General features: G+C 37.0%; 2 protein-coding genes across 3 annotated transcripts in view; one reads left to right on the top strand and one right to left on the bottom strand.

The window, feature by feature from the left end:
- The window catches only part of asic1c (acid-sensing (proton-gated) ion channel 1c), a 78,542-nt gene extending 71,413 nt beyond the window's left edge, over nt 1-7,129 (bottom strand). For both annotated transcript variants that reach the window (XM_079863087.1, XM_079863088.1), the window contains exon 1: nt 5,796-7,129. In XM_079863087.1, the coding sequence (XP_079719213.1) occupies nt 5,796-6,359 (564 nt within the window). In that variant the 5' untranslated portion in view covers nt 6,360-7,129. The remainder of the gene's footprint in view (nt 1-5,795) is intronic.
- An 8,008-nt stretch (nt 7,130-15,137) lies between these two features.
- h2bk1 (H2B.K variant histone 1) lies at nt 15,138-16,523 on the top strand. Its single transcript, XM_079863103.1, has 2 exons — nt 15,138-15,310; nt 16,191-16,523. Exons 1-2 carry the CDS (start codon nt 15,194-15,196, stop codon nt 16,425-16,427), a joined length of 354 nt encoding a protein of 117 aa, XP_079719229.1. The 5' UTR covers nt 15,138-15,193; the 3' UTR covers nt 16,428-16,523.
- Nucleotides 16,524-19,977: the final 3,454 nt, after the last annotated feature.

Here is a 19,977-nt window from a genome sequence, read left to right as displayed (position 1 = left end):
TATATTTCAGTAACAATGTATAGTCATGTCTTCTAATAAAAAAAAAAAAAATAGCATTAGCATTTTAATATCATGAATATGACAAAGAAAAGAAAATCAATACTTTGTTGTAGTAATAGAATTACATCTTTGACAACACAGCCACCATTTTGGGTAATGCTTCATTTAATCACTCAAATAATAATGCATTTTACTAGATTAAAAGGGTGGCACAGCTTACCCAGACACATCTTACCCTATTTTGCCCAATCTGTAACTGGTCCTGCACATGCATGTTAAAGAGCAGATTTATTAATAATTCCCTTCAAATTCCAATGGTGAATTTCTGTAGATCGATACAGAACAGTTTGGGAAAGAATCAAAATGCATCAGTGAATCAATCCTCCCCACCAACCCTGCTTTATTATTCACACTGCATCAGAACTGAGATGTCTGCATAAACCAATACAGTGAATGAATCCCTACAAATCCCAAGAAGCGTGTTCACATACAGCTCAGCATCAGTTCCTACAAAATCGCTGCAAAATTGTGAACATATTTTAAGGCACGCTGACCTGGCATTACCTTTAATAGTGGTGGCATTCGTTTTCCTGCCAAAAACACTGGCCTTTGACTCCCATGACTCATTTATAAGGCAGCCTTCGCACACTTCAGGAGAATGATAGCGTCAGGAAGCTCCTCGAAAAATTGTGCCGCTTCCCGAAAGCATCATAAAAGTTATTGATGCAGTCTGTATTGTGACACCATATCTGGCAAATCACCCGCAAGTCAAACGCTGAATATCATAAGACGACGATCACGAGATGAGTTGCTTCGTCTTCTGAGGTTTCCTCAGCCGTGTCGGCGCAAACGACATTGTCTTTTATTGCTAAAAGCCACTTCAATCTGTTCACGTCTCTGGGGCTCGGCAACACTTAGCGTGAGAAAAAGAAAAAGTGAGGCAAACCTCGTCTCAAAGAGGACTGTGAGCAGTAGGTCAAGATGAACATTGATCAAAGAGTGTAAGAAAAAAGGATCCGGGTTTAAAGAAAGTACCTGAATAGACTTAAGCAGATTTTCTCATCCGCAAACGCTTGAAGTGAAACTTTGTAATTGACAACGAAACAAAGAGAATCGCAATGTTCACATAAACATCTCTTGAGACTCCAAAGTCCATTTGTTTGATGAACACAAGCTAATTCTGCTCTAATGCAACTTGATAATGAACGTCAGTGCAAAGGCCTTTCTTTGTTTACACAGTTTCTTCAAGCACTTTGTATGTAACTTAGAAATACAACAGATGTGTGAACAATAGTGTAATCTAGAGTGAATTCCATCATGTCGGCTTGATTCGAAAGGGCATGAAAGTAAATTACCATAATTATAAACATGAGCAGTTCGGTTGCTCTTGCTGCTTTTCTGACATGAAACAGAACACAGTGTTATAAAGACAGAAGATGCTTGAAAGGCAGTGTTCAAAAGACATCCATTATGTGATTTTTAGGTTTATCCTCTCACCCTTTGTATTTTCCTGATGTAGTGTGAACGGGGCAGTTAGATAATGCGTTTTTCTGTAGTGCAAGGAGCCTTTTCTTCATTGTGCATTGAAATAATGGAAGCATGCTGTGGTACATCAGACAAGAAAAGAGTGCGCGTAAAACAACCATACACACTTTGACAACAATCAGACTACGGCCGGTTTTACTGCATTATAGGCATTCTGGATCAACTTGTGAATAAACCATCTACAATTTGAGCACTCTCAATTTGTTGGACGATAGGAAAACACTCACCAATTTTGTGCTGAGATTGAGCATGGATAAAATCTAGCTTTATCTTTAAGGGTGACCATGACTTTGCCTGAATAATCTTTTGTTGGTCCTAGAACAATATTTCTTGAAAACAAACTAAACAATCCTAAAGCCCAAAATATACTTCAGTTTTTACACGTACGCGAGGGTACGAATACAGTCCACGTGACACAGATTTTGTTATCAGAATTGCACATAGCTTCCATTATCTTTTTCTTATTTTGCAAGCAGAATAAAAAGAAAAACCTGCAAAAAACCCAATTGGTGAGACCAGAAGAGCTTGTGCACCAGACATTCCTGTAATGTCAATGTCACATTATAAATATCAACCACAATACTTCACTGACGCCATCATGAACTATTCAACCTGCATGGTGAACAGTTTGTCTCGAAGTCGAACCCCAAAGCAATTACATAGAATTAAAAGTTCTTTCAGCCAATTATATTCTGCGCCTGGACAGAAATCCTATACAATATTTAGTAGACATATAATAATTGTCTCATGCTCACCAAGGCTGCATTTATTTGATCAAATTCAGTAAAAATGTATTAAATTCACAATTTTATTTTATTATTAACTTTTCAATTTGAATATATTTTTGAATTTATACATTTAAATTTATATATATATATATATATATATATATATATATATATATATATATATATATAATATTATATTATTATTATTATTATTATTTAATTTTTTATTAATATTTATATTAATATTAATATATCTTACTGACCCTAAACTGCTAGTCATTCAGGCGTTTTTGATTCATCGGGCATTTTAAATGGCTACCAGCTGGGGTCCTAGGGGGATTTAACTCATTAATGACAGGATAAAATAAAGCATGATGGACAACCAAGTCCGTCAAAGTGACAGGTAATGATTATCTGTATCACAACCTCTGCACCCACTGTCCCAATGTCCCCCAAATGGATTAAAACTCGCCAGAGTTGAAAACATTGTGAGAATAAACATACACCCGTCACTAAAGCCATTGTGTTCATGAAAGACCTGACTAAAACCTATTAAAAAATGAAGTGATGAAGCCATTTAGAATGAGTCACTGGTTGGACAAAAAAACCTGGTTGCAGCTCAAAGCCCTTTGGACTTCAAGGCCCGTAAGCAAGAGCCAAATCAGCCCTGTGGTTAATCTGAGCTTGTGTCCCACATGGGCATTACAGCTCAATGTGTTCGTGCATGTGCCAAACGCTGAATCCCATTTCAGACAAGGCAAAATATTTCATAATATTGGCTCATAATTCACATAGAATTTAAATCAATAATGTGCCCATGAAAAATTCCTTAGTATAATTATAAATTATATAGAAATTATTTAATTGTAATAAAATGCATTGTAAACAAAAAAAACACATGCAATTTTTGTGCTACAATCATTATCAGGCACAATGTACACATGTGATGATGCCACAAAGCTACTCTCTCTGAATAATAAATAAAAAAATAAAAAAATGCACCAACAATGTTTCAGTGGACTAAACATAGACGTTGCACCTCTTGCTCCTAAACTGTCCAAGAAGCACAAGCACTAGAATACATAATGTGCAATGTGTCTGACTATGAAGACATAAATGCATGATGGGAAAGACACAGTAATGTTTCGTTTCAAAGATATGTGCATGAACCTCAGCATGGCTGTTTGTGACCAACAGTAATCTGACAGCTATTAGAGTACTTTCACAAAACAGTTATATATACACACACACAGACAATCGTGCACATGCACACACAAATGCACACAAAGTGACTGCTTTCGAATCATCTCAACTACCTAGTGAGTGTTTGTCATCACGCACAACAATAGCAATTACCCTTGAATGATTTGCAGTGCAATGCGATGCCTTGTTGCCAGGCAACACTCATGTTAATGAAGAAAGCCCATTCTCTAAGTAAAAAAGTACAGGGCACGTTACTCGGCCGACAGAAGGGGGGCTTGAAATCAGCTTCAAGCAGCTGAAAACAGATGTACGTAAGAGTTGTGCTTTTGAATGCTTAAGTCCAGGTTCCAGCCCTTGAGGGTTTCAAGAACACTAAATGTCAATAGGTACTTGGGTTTTCCTAAGTACATTTAATTTTCATTAAGAACAGATTTCTCCCTAAACTAGATAAGTGCGCACTGGGCCTAGTCCAAGAGATTTTACACTGGTACTCAGCATTGATGTATATATTGTCAGGAGACCATATTGTAGATACCTGATCGCAACACTTATTTTCATTAGAGTCAATCAAAAGCCACTTTAGAGAGAATTAGAGTAATGTTTGCACTCAGAGTTTATGGCACTCAAAGTCCAGTTAATGACCCCTCATTTATTCATTTGGTCATTTAGGATACTTATGATGGAAATTAGGTGAACGATACAAAACGAGAAGGTGAGTATGCTGAACACACAAAGTAATCTGTCTGCTAAGTACCTTTATATTAAAAGGCCATTATGTCAAATGAACTTGCACAACCTATTGACACGTAATCGGTTTCCCAACAATGAAAATTCTATTATTTACTTACCCAAACCTATGACTTTACAGCATGGAAAACTAAAGGAGAAATGATTACTGGTTATGAGAAATAGTCAATTTTTTCATGCTATTACTTTGAATGGGAAGTAAAAATTACCATGAATGGGGACTGAGGCACTCAAGCTTCAAAAAGCATGTAAAAGCATAGTAAAAAAAAAAAAAAGCAGTCCATATGACCCACGATATACAAAGTCTTCGAAAGCCATATAATAGTTCAGTGAATAAAAACCTACATTTCTGTCTGCATTTCACACAAACATATTGCATGACTTCAAAAGGCTTGGCATATTGTGCATAAATCATATGGCCTTGGTGTATTTGTCTGGTCATTTTGAAGCTTTCAAGTCATCATTCACTTTTATTATGAAAAGCATGATCAGAATATTCTTCAGATATTCCCTTTTTGTTTTCCAAGTAAGAAAGTCAAATTAGGACGGGTTAGAAATGACATGAGGTTGAGTAAATAATGACAGATTTTTTTATTTGAATGGGAATTATTCCTTTAATCCTATTGTCACAAATATGAAAAACATACAATGTATGCTTTGAACACTGCCTTGATTAATAAAGAAGACTTTTCCTCTCATTTCCTACCCCATCCATGTCTGACATCAGCAAAGTTCTTATTATGATTGTGCATGCTGATATTTAAAGCATGCATAAAGCCTCCTCCTAGGGGGTGGACTTACATTAACCCCAATGTTCAACATCACCTTAACTTAGACCATTGTGTTATGTTAATTTGTTCCACATATCCAAACCAGGATCTGACAATAAATTAGAGTCAGTCACAGGATTTAACTCAACATCTGGCACATAACTTGACAGTATGCATATAAATCATATTAAACCGATATGCGAAATTCATCAGTCTTTTAATAGCTATAGCTTTTATTTGATCAAACTAATCCATATATATAATCAATTACTCTTTTTATTCATCTAGTTTTCTTTAGATTAGAGCTGCTTGCTTTTAGCACGGAATGATATTAGAGCATAAAGATATTGTACATATTCAAATCTTCCAATCGGCTGTCAGAAATTCATCTTGCTTTAGTTGTACATGTGTGAAAATAATCACTGAGAGAGAGAGCATTTGTACTACTCTTGTAATGTCTTAGAGTAGCGATTTGAGAGTCATTCTTGATTTTTACTACCCAGAAGCCATTGATTCATGAATGTAATTGCATATTTCAACCTATAGATTTTTCTGCTGGAAATGGATTGAAAAAAAAAAAAAAATTACACTGCACAAGCAAAAAACGGAGAAGTCTCTTGTTAACAAAGAAGTAGTCTGAAAGAAAAAGAATATAGTTTGCGTAATTCAATACACAGTCTCAGTCAATGGCCCGTTGTACCTCATGCCAGGTGATATTTGCCTTTAAACTAAAAGTGCTTGTAATTCAGTTTGCCACAACTTTTTGACTGCAGTAGAAGAATATACCACCATGGTAACTTACAGTGGTGAAGTTTGTAGGGACGCAATCCTCCCCTCTGAAGGTGCACTGCAAGAGCATTTCGTTGAGATCGTGGCCTGTGCGGTTGTAGAAATCCGTCATGTTGAACTGCTTGGGCTTGTAGTTGGCAAAATTAGCCTTGTCCTTCAACAAAGCGAGGACTTCCGGCTCAGCCAAGTGAGGGTTAGCGATCTGATAGTTCTCGTTGAGCAGTGCCAGCAGCTCCCCAACGTGGTAGAGATCATTCTTTGTGATCTTCGAGAAACGAAACTCGTTGAGGTTGCAGAAGGTGATGGCAGGAAAGGTGAGGTTGGGCGCCGCCACCTCATCAAGTTTGGTGACGTGAGGGAACTCAAAGTAGTAGTACACTCGGTCCATGCACACAAACATCAGCAGACCTAGAGAGCCCAAGAAGGACAGTGACCATAGGAAGCGACGGAACGTCATGTGCCCGTAGGCGAATATGTGGCTCATGCCATGTAACGTGGAGGAGTTGGCGAAAACTTGGAGGCTGGACGGCCTCGTGCTTTCAATGCTGTCTTCGGAGTCTCCCTTCATGGCTGTCATTTGGTATCCACTGAAAACTAGGTTTACAGCCGAAACAATCGGTAGAAAGTGTGCAAATGAGGCAATTTAAAAAGCAGCAAGTCTTTGAAGAGGTTCTTTAGGTAGCTTTCCAATTAGTGGTAGTCCTCACTCCATCTGGAACCTCTTCCACGGTCTCTGAAAAAGCAGCTGTCATTCCATGCAGAACCAAACACAATGACAGCTCCAAAAAGACCAAGTCGCATGAAAAGACAGGAGTGACGCCGTCCGGTTTCTGAGGGACAAAGCACAAAGAAGTGAAGGGAAACCAAAAGGCACAGAGGAATTGTGGAAATGTAAACACAGCAGAAAGACCTCGCTTGGCGAGAACAGTTGATTGGAGCGTGCCTCCTCCGATCGGCACAGAATGGCTTTACATCGCTATGACAATGCCATGGAATGGATTCGTGAATGGGAAGATTACAAGAGCCGAGCGTCTGTTGCTCGTCGCCGGCTACGTCCCCCTGTGCCACTCCCCTGCTGAAAATCAAGGGTCATAGACCTCCTATCCCACCTCTGCGTTTGACAGCCTCAGCTGGGTTCCCAGTCTCTCCTGGATTCACGGCGAGCTGCGGGGAGCGCTGCCTCTTGGTGTTTTAAAAGGCCAATGTGGTGGTCTTGCCTCAGACAGCGAACGTTTCTTCCTCCAGATCTGGAAATGAGGATTTATGCACCTCTGCCGGCTGCCTGCCACCCCTCCTCTCTCTCCGTTGCTCTTTAGTAGTCAGGATCCATCCCACTGCTGAGCGTCTGCTCCGCCACAGCCTGTGTGTGTGTGCGCGAAAAGCATGGGGGAGGGTGCTAGCGGGGCTGGGGGTACTTCGACTCCAGGTTTTGTATGAAAGAAAAGCTCTCAATGTGCAATGCTGTATTTCAGCTACAGGTAGTTGCAGAGAAGCAACCATCTGTGCCATGTGATCGTATCTGAGGAGGTTGGTTGTGCATGGAAGCACATTCTCATTTTCCCTACTAAACCTGCATCTTAATTTAGTTGAGATGAACTCGCATGGTTTTTTATCTTTTCAAAACACCATTTGAGTGACCAGTAACAAACACGTCGGTCAAACAGACTCGATTTATGGACTGAGGTTCAATCAATCGATACCAATATGCATTGTATTGTGAGGGTTAATAGTTCAGGGATCCCTTCACAGCCCACTTGCAAATCCAGCCTTAAAATGACAAGATAATGGCCACTATGATGCTCAAGGGAGAAGCATTACCATAACAATGGGTGAACGGTCAGGGTTAGGGATCTTTCTCAACCAAATTAAATCAATATCCAATCAATGTCGCAAGGTGAGGTAACATGGGAGTAAAAAGATAATACTTGTTTATATTTAGTTGTTGCAGGGTCTCATTTTTAATAGATGCGATTCGATTGACGTCAAATTTTGTTTACTGGTCGCATCCTGACCAATGGAAAATAAAAAACAGCTTTCAGAACTGTTCACATAGACCAGATGGAGTCTGTGTATATGCATTTATATTCTGACTTTTGCAAATATTGTAATATCTGGATCCTGTTTACAGACTCTCCATTATAGCAAATATGCTGAGTGTGAGGATTAGCATATTACAATATTATTCTGCATATTTCTGCATGTAAATTACTGAGCGGCATACTCTGAATCCATTGTTATGCTTAGACTGAGCAAGCTTGCCATGTGTAGGTAGCATATCCAAAACAAGTCCTTGAATAAAAGGCAGACAGATAATGCAATAACAAAAATCGGTTTATATTTCACATACCTCTGCATGATTGATTACCAGACATTCCCGGATGCGACAGATGCGGTTTAGCTATTTGTTAACAGGGCAACCAATGAGTAACAAAGAAAAGCAGTACCACTGAGACGCACTATGAAGAAATTCAAGAATGAAGAGCAAAATATGGAAAAGCACTGTTAGTGAAACAAACTAAGATTCAATCTTAAAGCTGGACTTTAAAAGGAGGAGCAGCACTTAATCAGAGAGAGGGCACTCCAAACACCATCATGGAGCTTTTAATGTGCCAATAGCCTGACCAAATGTGCTAATCACTTTATTTCTACTGTTGCACTCTGGGAGTTTGTGAGTTGTTTTGAGTGTGTTCCTACTTCCTACCATCACCTGAGGGTTGAATGAATAAAAGATTGTACCTGGTCACCAGTGATCGACAGCTGAAATCATATCTCACACCTACAGACAAGATGAGTCACCAACAAAACAACCATAAAACTAATTTGCTCGACAAAACCATCCAAGTATAACAAACTATTAGCTGCTTTTAGCCACCATTGGCAGGAAATCACTTACAGGCTTTTTGTCTAATTGTTTATTGGTATCCTACATCGACCTGGAGATTTTTTTTGCTTTGACTTGCTACAATAATGCATTTTTTGAGGGCTTTCTTACTTGCACTGGTAAAGATCTAGTTGAACTCACTTGATATCCTAACCCTTTTAGACAACGATTTGCTTAAATGTTTTGACAAATGGACAAAAAAAGATTTGCTTAACTATTTTTCAAAACAGTTATGTCTGATCCAATGGATTTCACTTTATACATAGACACATAGATAACACCTGGAAAAAGATTAAAACTCTTAAATAGAAGTCACATCAGTAAACAATTAAATCAATTAACTTGGGAAGATGCAGAAGACATCCTGCTGCCATTTTTGGACTATGCAACAGGACTGAATTCAGAAGTATAGAACTGGCTCCCTTTCAATTCATGAGTGTGAATGTGAATTGAATTGGCCACACCACAGGAAGTTAAATTGGAACTACAGGAAGTGAAAATTAAGCATTCTTCCACCCTGGTTTATAAATGTATTAAATATAAATATGTGTAAATAAATTAAGCACAAATCTCCACAGGTGACATTTCAAACAGATCTGTTTGAAAAATAAAAAATAAATTGTCTGGAATTTGTCAAGCTATTATCATTAAAAGTTTGTCTTGACAAACATTCTCTTTCTAGTTAAAAATTACACTTATTGCAGTTATATGAATTTCTTTTTAAATTCTACTTTTCCATTCAAATTTCCTGTTGGCTACCTTAATTCAAATTGAGCAATTTAACTGGAATTTGAAAAGCATTTTCAATTCATTTTCAAATGGTGCACAACCCTGCTATGCAATATGCAATAAGGAACTGTACAATGATTTATTTGTTTGACATATGATCAATGTGTTCAAAGCTTGTTTCAATACAACCCAATGAACACTTTGCATTGACAAGCTGTTGTGCTTTTCCTGACAGATGCCGAGATATTTTGGCACAAACCATAAGATTAATTCCTCGGGGAGTTGACCTCTGGTCATAAGAGGCCATGAGGAACAGGCTTACTGTCATTCATACACTGGTTTATAAGTACTGGACTATTGCCACTCTCTAGCCAACCCACTAAGACATCTGTAATACAACAACAAATAAAAGTTTATGTTAGGCAGAATATATGAACTTTAAGATAAATGAGAACCAATGGTGTTTGGCTTCACACTGACATGTTTGAATGGGAAATTAGATTTGAGAAGATAAGTTAAGTGTTATGTGCTTTTCAGGGTTGAACAATATTAAAATTCAGTCTGCTACCAATAAATTATAATTATGGCCAATAACCATTAAATAACATTACATTTCTATACTATTTTGTCTACATAAAATAAAATTACAAAAAGTAAATAAAAAGCAAATAATACCATTTTAAATACATAATACTTACAAACTGCAATATGAGTAGGCATCACAACAATTTAAATTGTGAAAAAATTATTCATTTTAAGACTAAATTTAAGGATGGATTTAGAGATTAATTTTAAGTAAGTGTTAGATGATAGCAAAGCCAGGCATTTATAAAAATAGTAAAATGAACATGCACAATTAAAAGTCAGATAAATATTGTCAGATAAATCAATTTAAATATGTGATAACTGATATAGAACCAATATATTATGTAACAAGTTTCATTACATGGAAAAGAGCAGCATAAACATGCTGATTAACGTCAACTTTTGTGTTCAATGGAGGAATGTGGGTTTGGAAAAATATGAAAAGAAATGACAGTTTTATGCTGCATGAAATATATCATGTATGCAAGAGCCAAAAGACTAATGACTGCTCAGTCGTCTCTGAATATTACAAGCAATGAAGGGCAAGACATGAGAAAAAGTGATACAGCAGTGGACATCCACACATATAAAAGCACACTCACAATACACAGGTCATTTCCCAGATAAAAAAAAAAAAGATAATTGTTTAATGGGCAGTTGGAACAAACTCAAAATCCCATTCAGCCGAGAATATCGCTGAAGTCAGCTCAAAAGCAGGAGTGAGACATCCACTCTCGAGAACGATGATTTAAGACGGATGCTGCAGCTAATATGAAAGTGCAAGCATCTTAAAACTGAGATAAAGGGTCGCTTCTCATACGTGCTGAGATATGCTGTAAACACAAAAGGATCATGAAGCTTTGCAGTTTTGCAGCAGCCTCTTGAGACTGCTTACTGAGAAGCGACGGTGAGCAATGAGCATAATGACACTGGCCACACTGCTTGACCCAGGAAATAAATCATCCCACACCTGCAGCCAATCTAACGCAATCTAAATCTGTGTTGCAACTAACAGTAGAACACAGCAGTTTACACTTCAGTTACACTGAAAACATTTTTGTGTACGATTTACTTGAATTGAATACAACTGAAACAATTTATTAAAACAATCTATTTAATTGAAACAATTTTCACTCAAAAAATGCTAGAATATGTCAAATAATTACAGAGAAATGGCAAGTAACATTGAATTAAAATGGGAAGTTCTTAAGTAGAATGACTGAAGAAGTATTATCTTGCAAAACATATTCCAATAATACTACTTTGTTTTATTTACAACTTCATTCAAGATGTTTGGTCAGTGTTTTTATTAGAATTTACTGTAATGCCATACCAGCTACCACAGCTATATACGGCGAAAAACAGGTTAAAATGTAGCAAAATACGAAAATAAAAATAAAAGTTGCGATAGTCTTTTTAAAAATTGCGATAATTTTTTCTTCCCAATTGTGACATATCGAATGAAACGGCTTCTCCAAAAAAAAAAAAAAAGGTAGGGCGGGACTTGATTTTGTCTATTTGGAATTGATTGGATGGTTGTGGTTTGCTATTGGTGGATCTCATGTGAGTGACAGGTTTTACACATCATCAGAGAAGAGAAGAGATCTTGTTGCAAGGGGGAGGGAAGTTATTTTGATTAATTCTGACCACAACTGATATATATATATATATATATATACACACACAAACTATTATTAAATACTTTAATAGTATATAAATAATACTAAAATAAGACTGCTCCCAGGTAATGCATTCTTCAAAGAAATTGAAAAAATGACTAGAGAAGGTCTGGACAAAACATACAGATTAACAAACAGAATGCATTAACAAATACTGATGACGAGGCGTTCTATCAAGTAATCACATACTGTATGTTTGGTAATGTTTTTTTCTTGCAAAGTTTGAGGCTCAGGTAAAAAAAAAAAAAAAAGTCTGCTGTAAATAGATAAAGGCGAGGATAAAAGAAAGGATAAACCACCTTTCTTGGAAGTGGAGAGAAGTCTTAAACCTGAGGGTGCACATCAGTCTTGCCGTACAATGAACTTGTCAGATCGGAGGGACTGTGAAATTGAAAATATCAAAAGGTCTCGTCCAGTAACAAAAAACGTGAAATTGAACACGAGGAGGAATACCCTGCAGCACACAAATCGCTGGTCACAAGCTGAAAAGCAGAGCAAACCTTTATGTTCGAACCTTAGAAAACAGACAGACCAGGCAAGGCATATTACATACCAAGTAAGTGCTATTAAAATTCAAATGAATTGTGCAAATAAATGCACTGAGATGTACTAAACTGAGACATGCACACCTACAAAGAAATGTAAACATAAATAGATATGCAATTTAAAAAGATTAATATTCTAAATACAGTTCTTTACTCAGCCAGGCAGATGTATGTGATTTTCTTATTTGCTTATGATGCCCTGACTTAATTCAAGCAATTCACACTGCAATTTTATCAAACTGTTGGCTGACTGCACAGGATGACCTTTTACAGCGAATGGCAGTCCAAACATATGAGTCACTTTGTAATCATATACACAACACTCATGCTTATCACTCAGGGATGAAGGTATAAAAAACAAGATAATAAATGGCTGTTTACATTCATCAGTCAGTGCCAGCAGAAACCGGATCTTTCTTTACATGGTCTCTCCTGAGAGACAACACCTTTGGGGAACCTCCCAGATGCACCATCTCTGGGTAAAGTGGGTCATAATCACAGTCAACAGGACTAAAAGTCTTTTACACAGTTCTGTGATTTGTATTGATGGTTTATTGAGTGTGTGCCACATCTCCTGCTGATGCAGTGCTACATAGGCAACAAAACCAGATCAATGATCATGAACATGAAGGGAACACTAAACAAGATATTTAAAGTGCCCCTATTATAATGTATTTTAAAAGTTCCTAATTTTGTTTTGGATGTCACTTAGAATAGGTTTACATGCTTCCAAGGTAAAAAAAACAACAACAAAAAAAAACATGTATTTTCTCAAAATATACATTGCAGCATCACCGGTTTTCTCACAGTGTCTGAAAAGGTTCAATAAAGGATTCAGTCTCTCTAAATGCCGCATTTCCCAGAGCCTACTCTGCTCTGATTGGTCAGATGGCCTAGTCTGTTGTGATTGGTCGACCACTCACAAGGTTTCAGACTCTAACCTCTGGTTTCACAGACAAGGCTTAAGTTTAGTCCCAGGAGGTTAAAATGCATGTTTGAACTGTCTATAGCACTGACAGGTTAAGATATGTCAAGGCTTAAAGGGATAGTTCACTTTGAAATTAAATTTTGGTATGTTTTAGCTGACCTCAAGGGCATCCAAGATGTAGGTGTCTTTGTAGACACGAAACGAGCGGTTTGTGTGAGAAAACGAACAGTATTTATATAGTTTTTACCTCTACACAACCACGTCCAAGTGATCTGAGGGCGCGGGCACTTCCTGGTGTGTGACGTGTGCGTGCGTTCTGGCTTAGTCTGCGCAAGCGCCGGAAAGTGTACAAGAGGTAAAAACGATATAAATACTGTTTGTTTTCTCACACAAATCGCTCATTTTGTGTCTTAGGCCATCAATGTGTACTTACGATGGGGAATTGTTTAATTTGGACTTCTCTGTGCATGCTCTTTGAGGTGGTGACCATAGACCTGCATTATATGACTGACAGACAAGAATGGTTTGACCTAAAAATATCAAAATTGAAACTACTGCGGAAACAAAGACACATACATCTTGGATGCCCTTGAGGTAAGCTAAAACATACCAAAATTTAATTTCAAAGTGAACTATCCCTTTAAGCCTTGTCTGTGAAACCGGGAGATAATAATTTAACAAAAGCACTTGATTGACAGCACTCGCATATACTGTAATATACACTGCAACAAAACTCAATTATTTACTAGTAAAGTAGGCTCTCCTGAAGTTCAAAATTGTAAAAGTAGCACAGATATTAGCCTCTCATAATTTGCTGTGCTGTAATGAGTATCTGCAGGTGCAGCTCTTTAACATAATTGGCATATTATGCCGGAAGCTAATTAACTGTAGGCGTGACGAGCAATTTGCTTCCTTTCACCACCTGAACCTTGTCTCTTCTTTGGCCAGATGTTTTATGGATTTCAAAAGTGATATGTGGTGTAACTATGGCTGAATCTACAGAAAGCAGCAATAAATATAAATGAAAATTGAAGTCCTGACTGCCATTTTAAATAGAGCGAAAAATAAAGATCAAATCATACAACGGCATGAAATATAATGTGCAAAAACTCCCAGCTGAAAGCTACCTGCAATACAACAGAACACTGGATATCAAACTGCATACTACTCTGAGACTACTTTTTTTTAAATAATATGCAAAACACTGTAAAATGTAACAACATTTTGAAACATGACGTCGCTAGGTTGAATGTTTAATTCATCAATATCAGTAACCACTTATCATCTTGGAAATTAAAACATACATTTTTAATGCAGTTTTGTAACGGAGTCTTAACTTTGTCATTTAATCATTTAATTAGTTAAAAATTATTTCTGGGTCATTCATCATGGAAGATAAAAAGTCAAGCTCATTCATTGTGCAATATTCCACCTATGGCAGTATGATCTCTTTAGTTTTATAAACAAGGAAAAGAAAGAGTTAAATAAATGTTATCAGTGTATTTGTTATCGGCGCATAGTTCACCCCAAAAATTGTAATTCTGTCATCATTTACTCACCCTCATGTTTTTCCAAACCTGTATAAGTTTCATTCTTCTGCTGAACACAAAAGAAGATATTTTGAAGAATGTCGGTAACCAAGCGGTTGATGGGCCCCATTGACTTCCATAGTAATATGGAGAAGAAGAAGAAAAAAAACTCATACAGGTTTGAAACAACATGAGAGTGAGTAATTGATAACAATTTTCATTTTTGGCTTAACTACCCCTTTAACTTATCTGTTTATCAACTAAAATGTGACACAGGAGGAGGATGTAGCAAAATAAAACGACTTGAACGCTTACTGGATATCCTGAAGGCTGAGTGAGTGAGTGAGTGAGTGAGTGGTGATCTGACTTCCGTTCGCCACGCGAGATTGAGAGCAGACACTTTCCAATTAGTGTACACTTCCGTACACGTCATAAATGGCTGATGAAGGCCTGCTGAAGACCTGCCGAAGCGGCAAACACGTAGCTGAAAGCAACACATATTGCCTAGTGTTATTAATAAAAAGAAAAATCCAGTATGTCTAATGAAGGAGCAAAAAAAAAAGGAAAAGTACCAGGAGAAAAAAAAACAACTAAACGGAGAGCAAAGAGGAGGGAAACTTATGCAGTGTATATCTACAAAGTTTTGAAGCAGGTAGGTGAGTTTTCATAAATCATCAAGATTATCGAATAATACCTTTCAAACGGATGATTCCTACTGTAAATGTTGATTTATGACCTGCGTTTGACGCCACATGCAATCGCGATAGATTCGTGAATGAATCATTCTTATGAGTCGAATCTTTTCGATGTATCGGTTGAATCGCTCCGAGAGGTTCTCGAGTCATGCGTCTTTTTGACTCACTGAACAAAGAACCGTTTGTTTTAGATCTGTCCGATTCGGGAACCAATGTTTACAACTTGATTAGCCTATCAATTTAGATAATTAATACCCACAAGAAAACGAAATAGTTTTTATTTTATTTTTATTTAAAAAAAAAAACCTTTTCATCCAATAAATGTAAGTATATTTTATAGTGTAACTTTTATCCAGGTTCTAAATGGCATTATCCATATAATCCGTAGAATTATGGCTGGGACACACAACACCTCAATAAACACTTTGTCTAATAAATCTTTCTTTCTTTCTTTCTTTCTTTCTTTCTTTCTTTCTTTCTTTCTTTCTTTCTTTCTTTCTTTCTTTCTTTCTTTCTTTCTTTCTTTCTTTCTTTCTTTCTTTCTTTCTTTCTTTCTTTCTTTCTTTCTTTCTTTCTTTCTTTCTTTCTTTCTTTCTTTCTTTCTTTCTTTCTTTCTTTCTTTCTTTCTTTCTTAAAACCTCTCATCGACTCTCACATTTATGTGATTAATTGATTTGACAGTACTACTAAAATATAACCAAAAAACAAACACCCCACCATGTGATTACGTCATGATGTAAAAAAAAAAAAAAAAATTTACCCTCATTAATAGATGTTAAAATGTATTATTTGAATCACAGAACTGTTGTTGCTTATTGTGTGTGTGTGTGTGTGTAGGTTCATCCAGACACTGGTATCTCCAGCCGGGCCATGAGCATCATGAACTCGTTTGTTAATGACGTGTTCGAGCGCATCGCTACAGAGGCGTCCCGGCTGGCGCACTATAACAAGCGCTCCACCATCACGAGCAGAGAGGTGCAGACCGCAGTCAGGCTCCTGCTGCCCGGGGAACTCGCCAAACACGCCGTGTCAGAGGGAACCAAGGCCGTCACCAAATACACCAGCTCCAAGTGATCACCTGAGAGCTGCCCAAAATAAATGTAAAGGCCATGTTTGCAATCACTATTCAATATTAATAAATGCACACAGAAAATTGGGTGGAACCGGTATTCGTTATTCTGGTTTAGAAAGCAATCTCTTTGCTCAGGTTTATTTGCGAGAGCAGAAGAGGGATAGAATGGTATCAGATTATACGCATATGTACAATGTATACCATACTACAAAACAATGGAAACAACTGATTTTTGCTGATTAAATATTAGTTTATAAATGTCCATGCTGTTACCATAGTATTACTGAATATTCTTTACATGATTGTTAGTTTTAGTAAAGGATAATGTCACCCAAAAATTTCAATTCTGTCATTAATTACTCACCCTCATGTCGTTCATCTTCAGAACACAAATGAAGATCTTTCTGATGAAATCTGAGAGCTTTCTGTCCCTCCATTGACAGCTATGCAACTACCACTTTGACGCTTCAAAAAGTTCATAAAGAGATCATAAAACTAATCCATATGACCTGAGTGGTTTAGTCCAAATTTTCTAAAGACACTCGATCGCTTTATATGATGAACAGATTTAATTTAGGCTTTTATTCACATCTAAACATTCATCAACGCACACATCAGTTGTGGTAAACAGAAGCTCAAGCATTATTTCTGCGATAACCAATGAGGTTCATTCTCATGTGTTGTGCAGCACGTTTGAGCTTCGGCAAGAACCAATGAGGTTTGTTCTTGTGTGTTAGGCAGCTTCGGTTGAGCTGTTAATGTTCGCTGATCAATCTTTAAAGGGGAATTAAAGCCTAAATTAAATCTGTTCATCATATATAGCAATCGAGTCTCTTCAGAAAATTTGGACTAAATCACTCAATTCATATGGATTAGTTTTATGATCTCTTTATGAACTTTTTAAAGCGTCAAAGTGGTAGTTGCGTAGCTGTCAATGGAGGAACAGAAAGCGCTCAGATTTCAACAGAAAGCTCTCAGATTTCATCAAAAAAATCTTAATTTGTATTTCGAAGATGAACGAAAGTCTTGCAAGTTTGGAACGACATAAGGGTGAGTAAATGATGACAAAACTTTCATTTTTGGGTGAACTATCCCTTTAAGATTCTTCATCTCAATATGTATTGAGGGTATAATTGGGCTAAAATGTGACTTAGTGGCCAATGAAAGTCAGTTTTTCATTCAAGCTGCAATTTTGTTCTGAACTTCTTAAAGGTTTATAGCTTATTTTACCCTCAGGAATCAATAAAGTGCATCTTTCTGTTGTGTGCAGAGATCTTTCTCACTGTAGTGTTGTATTTTCGCCACTAGATGGAGTCATTTCAACACTATTGAGACCTGAGCAACTCATGGAATATAATTTAGACTTTTTCATGAGGTAGAGTCAAATAGTCACAGACTGGAACAGATAGGAGCAACACTTTCATTTGCCATGTGCATGAGTTTGTTTTCAACACTGGATTAATTTTACATGGGAAAGTTATTTTTTTTTTAAAGTTGAATTTAATGAACAAACAGCACAATTACACCACAAATCCATTTTAATTTCTCTGTACTTCAAACAAAAGAAACCACAGTGAATCAAAAACTTCATGGGAATGTTTGTGCTCCACATTTTTGCAACAAAGTTATGTGTAAAGATCTGGACATTTCTTTCACCTGATATATTCTGGCAAAATTATTTTTTTATGTAGCAAACATATGATACATATGTCAATTTTGGTTGATATTTTAATTATTTGTAAGTGCAACATGTTCTTACTAAATGTATGGGAAATATGCCCAACTGTATAGCTACAAAACTAATCACACACACCATAAGGTGCTAGCAAATTGTAATGAATAACTTTTACATAAATGCTGACAAATGTTCAATTTGAACTGCAGTAATTGGATTTTCCAACATGACTCCCTGTGAAGTGTATTTATGGACATTATATATATGGTGAGACTGAGAGACAAAGCTACAGGTCACATGCATTTGAGAAACCATAATGAGAAGCATTAAATAGACCTACAATTTTATTTTTGTATTTAAAAAGCTCATACTGGTATAATAATTTGTCCATTTTACAGTCTAGTAGCTGACCAATGAAGTATTTCACAGGAGGAAGCTTTGGTGAAAACAAATCATGTTTTGCCCTTCATTAATCAGGGAAATCTGAGGAGTTCTGGTGTTCTGTATTCCCAGCCCTCCCTCTCTGGCTCCTACGATAAGCCTTACTGATGATCTTATATATGCTAATGATGGCATGTCTATGGACATATTACAGCAGCGAGGGTGATGGTGTCATTAATGACAACGTCTTAAGCGTTATCGTCATCATCACCATGTTCCCCTTGATCTTGCGGTTCCCTCATAGATCCCCATGCGCTCATTTCATTTTTGCACACACTCTCCCTCTCTCTCTCTCTCTTTTGGGTGGTATAAGCACATTACGGATGGGGACATTAGTAACTAATGCAGGCGCTGGGCCCCGCATTGTTTTGGTGCACAAGTACATCATTAGAAAATGTTCTACTTGGCAGGGAAGCGTGTATTAACTCGGCTCGCAATAAAATGAGGTTGTGATCAATTGTTAAAGTTATCGAGAGCTATTAGGTTGAAATATGAACCTCTCAATTGCCATAATGAAGAGGGTGCCCGGTCGTACACAATCAACAGAGCAACATACACCATGCATTGTGGGTTCTGGGCGCTCGAAAGAACGAGAGAAAGCAATTTTGCAGAAAGAAAATGCAACCGCGTCGCCCTAACCTCATTACAAATTTCACCTCATTACTAAATTTCAATAATCTACTCAAAACGTCAGGACCAACCGGCTATAAAACAGAATTGCGAGCTTTTTTTGAGCAACGGGACAATGCGGCTATCATAAACGCCAATCTCGTGAAGAGTTACGCCTCATAATGCCAGCTAACTTTTGATGTCGGTGCCAACGTTGACTCGCGATTTTGGCAAACTTGCCGCATAAATTAATTTGATATAATATTCTCTACTGAGGCATATTAATGAGTCTCAGTCTCAGAAATTCAATTAATCCCTCAAAGTTAATGTTTCAGAACTGAACAGAGCCCAATCTGGAGGATAGCAATGGAAGACGCTACATTAAAGTTGATGCTGTATTGTTGAATCAACTCAAAAGTGTACAACACCTTCTGCTGCAGGTTCTGTTTGGAACAATTCAGAATAATGACTAGGCATGACCAATATTTGCTCATCTGGGCATCTTACCATCTAAAAATTTGAGGACAGTAACTTTTTTCTTTTTTTTTTTTTTTTTTTAAAGCAAGGATGCATTACATTGATCTAAAGCAATAGTCAAGATATCGTGTTACAAAAGATTTCTATTCCATATAAAATCGGGTTCCACGTAAATAGCAGCTTTCAACATTGATAAAATAATAAGAAATGTTTCTTGAGCAGAAAAACGGCATATTAGAATGATTTCTGAAGGATCATTTGACACTGAAGACTGGAGTAATGATGCTGAAAATTCAGCTTGCATCACAGAAATAAATGAAATACATTAAAATAGAAACCAGTTATTTTAA

The sequence above is a fragment of the Squalius cephalus genome, assembly GCF_949319135.1.
Source record: "Squalius cephalus genome assembly, chromosome: 25".
Lineage (NCBI taxonomy): Eukaryota > Metazoa > Chordata > Actinopteri > Cypriniformes > Leuciscidae > Squalius > Squalius cephalus.
This window is presented reverse-complemented; position numbering and strand designations above follow the sequence as displayed.

What these genes read in the sequence shown, in the direction of transcription:
- h2bk1 (XM_079863103.1), top strand. Translation starts at nt 15,194, where the DNA reads ATGTCTAATGAAGGAGCAAAAAAAAAAGGAAAAGTACCAGGAGAAAAA. An exon ending in TCTACAAAGTTTTGAAGCAG is followed by an intron (nt 15,311 to 16,190) that starts GTAGGTGAGTTT and finishes GTGTGTGTGTAG; the next exon opens with GTTCATCCAGACACTGGTAT.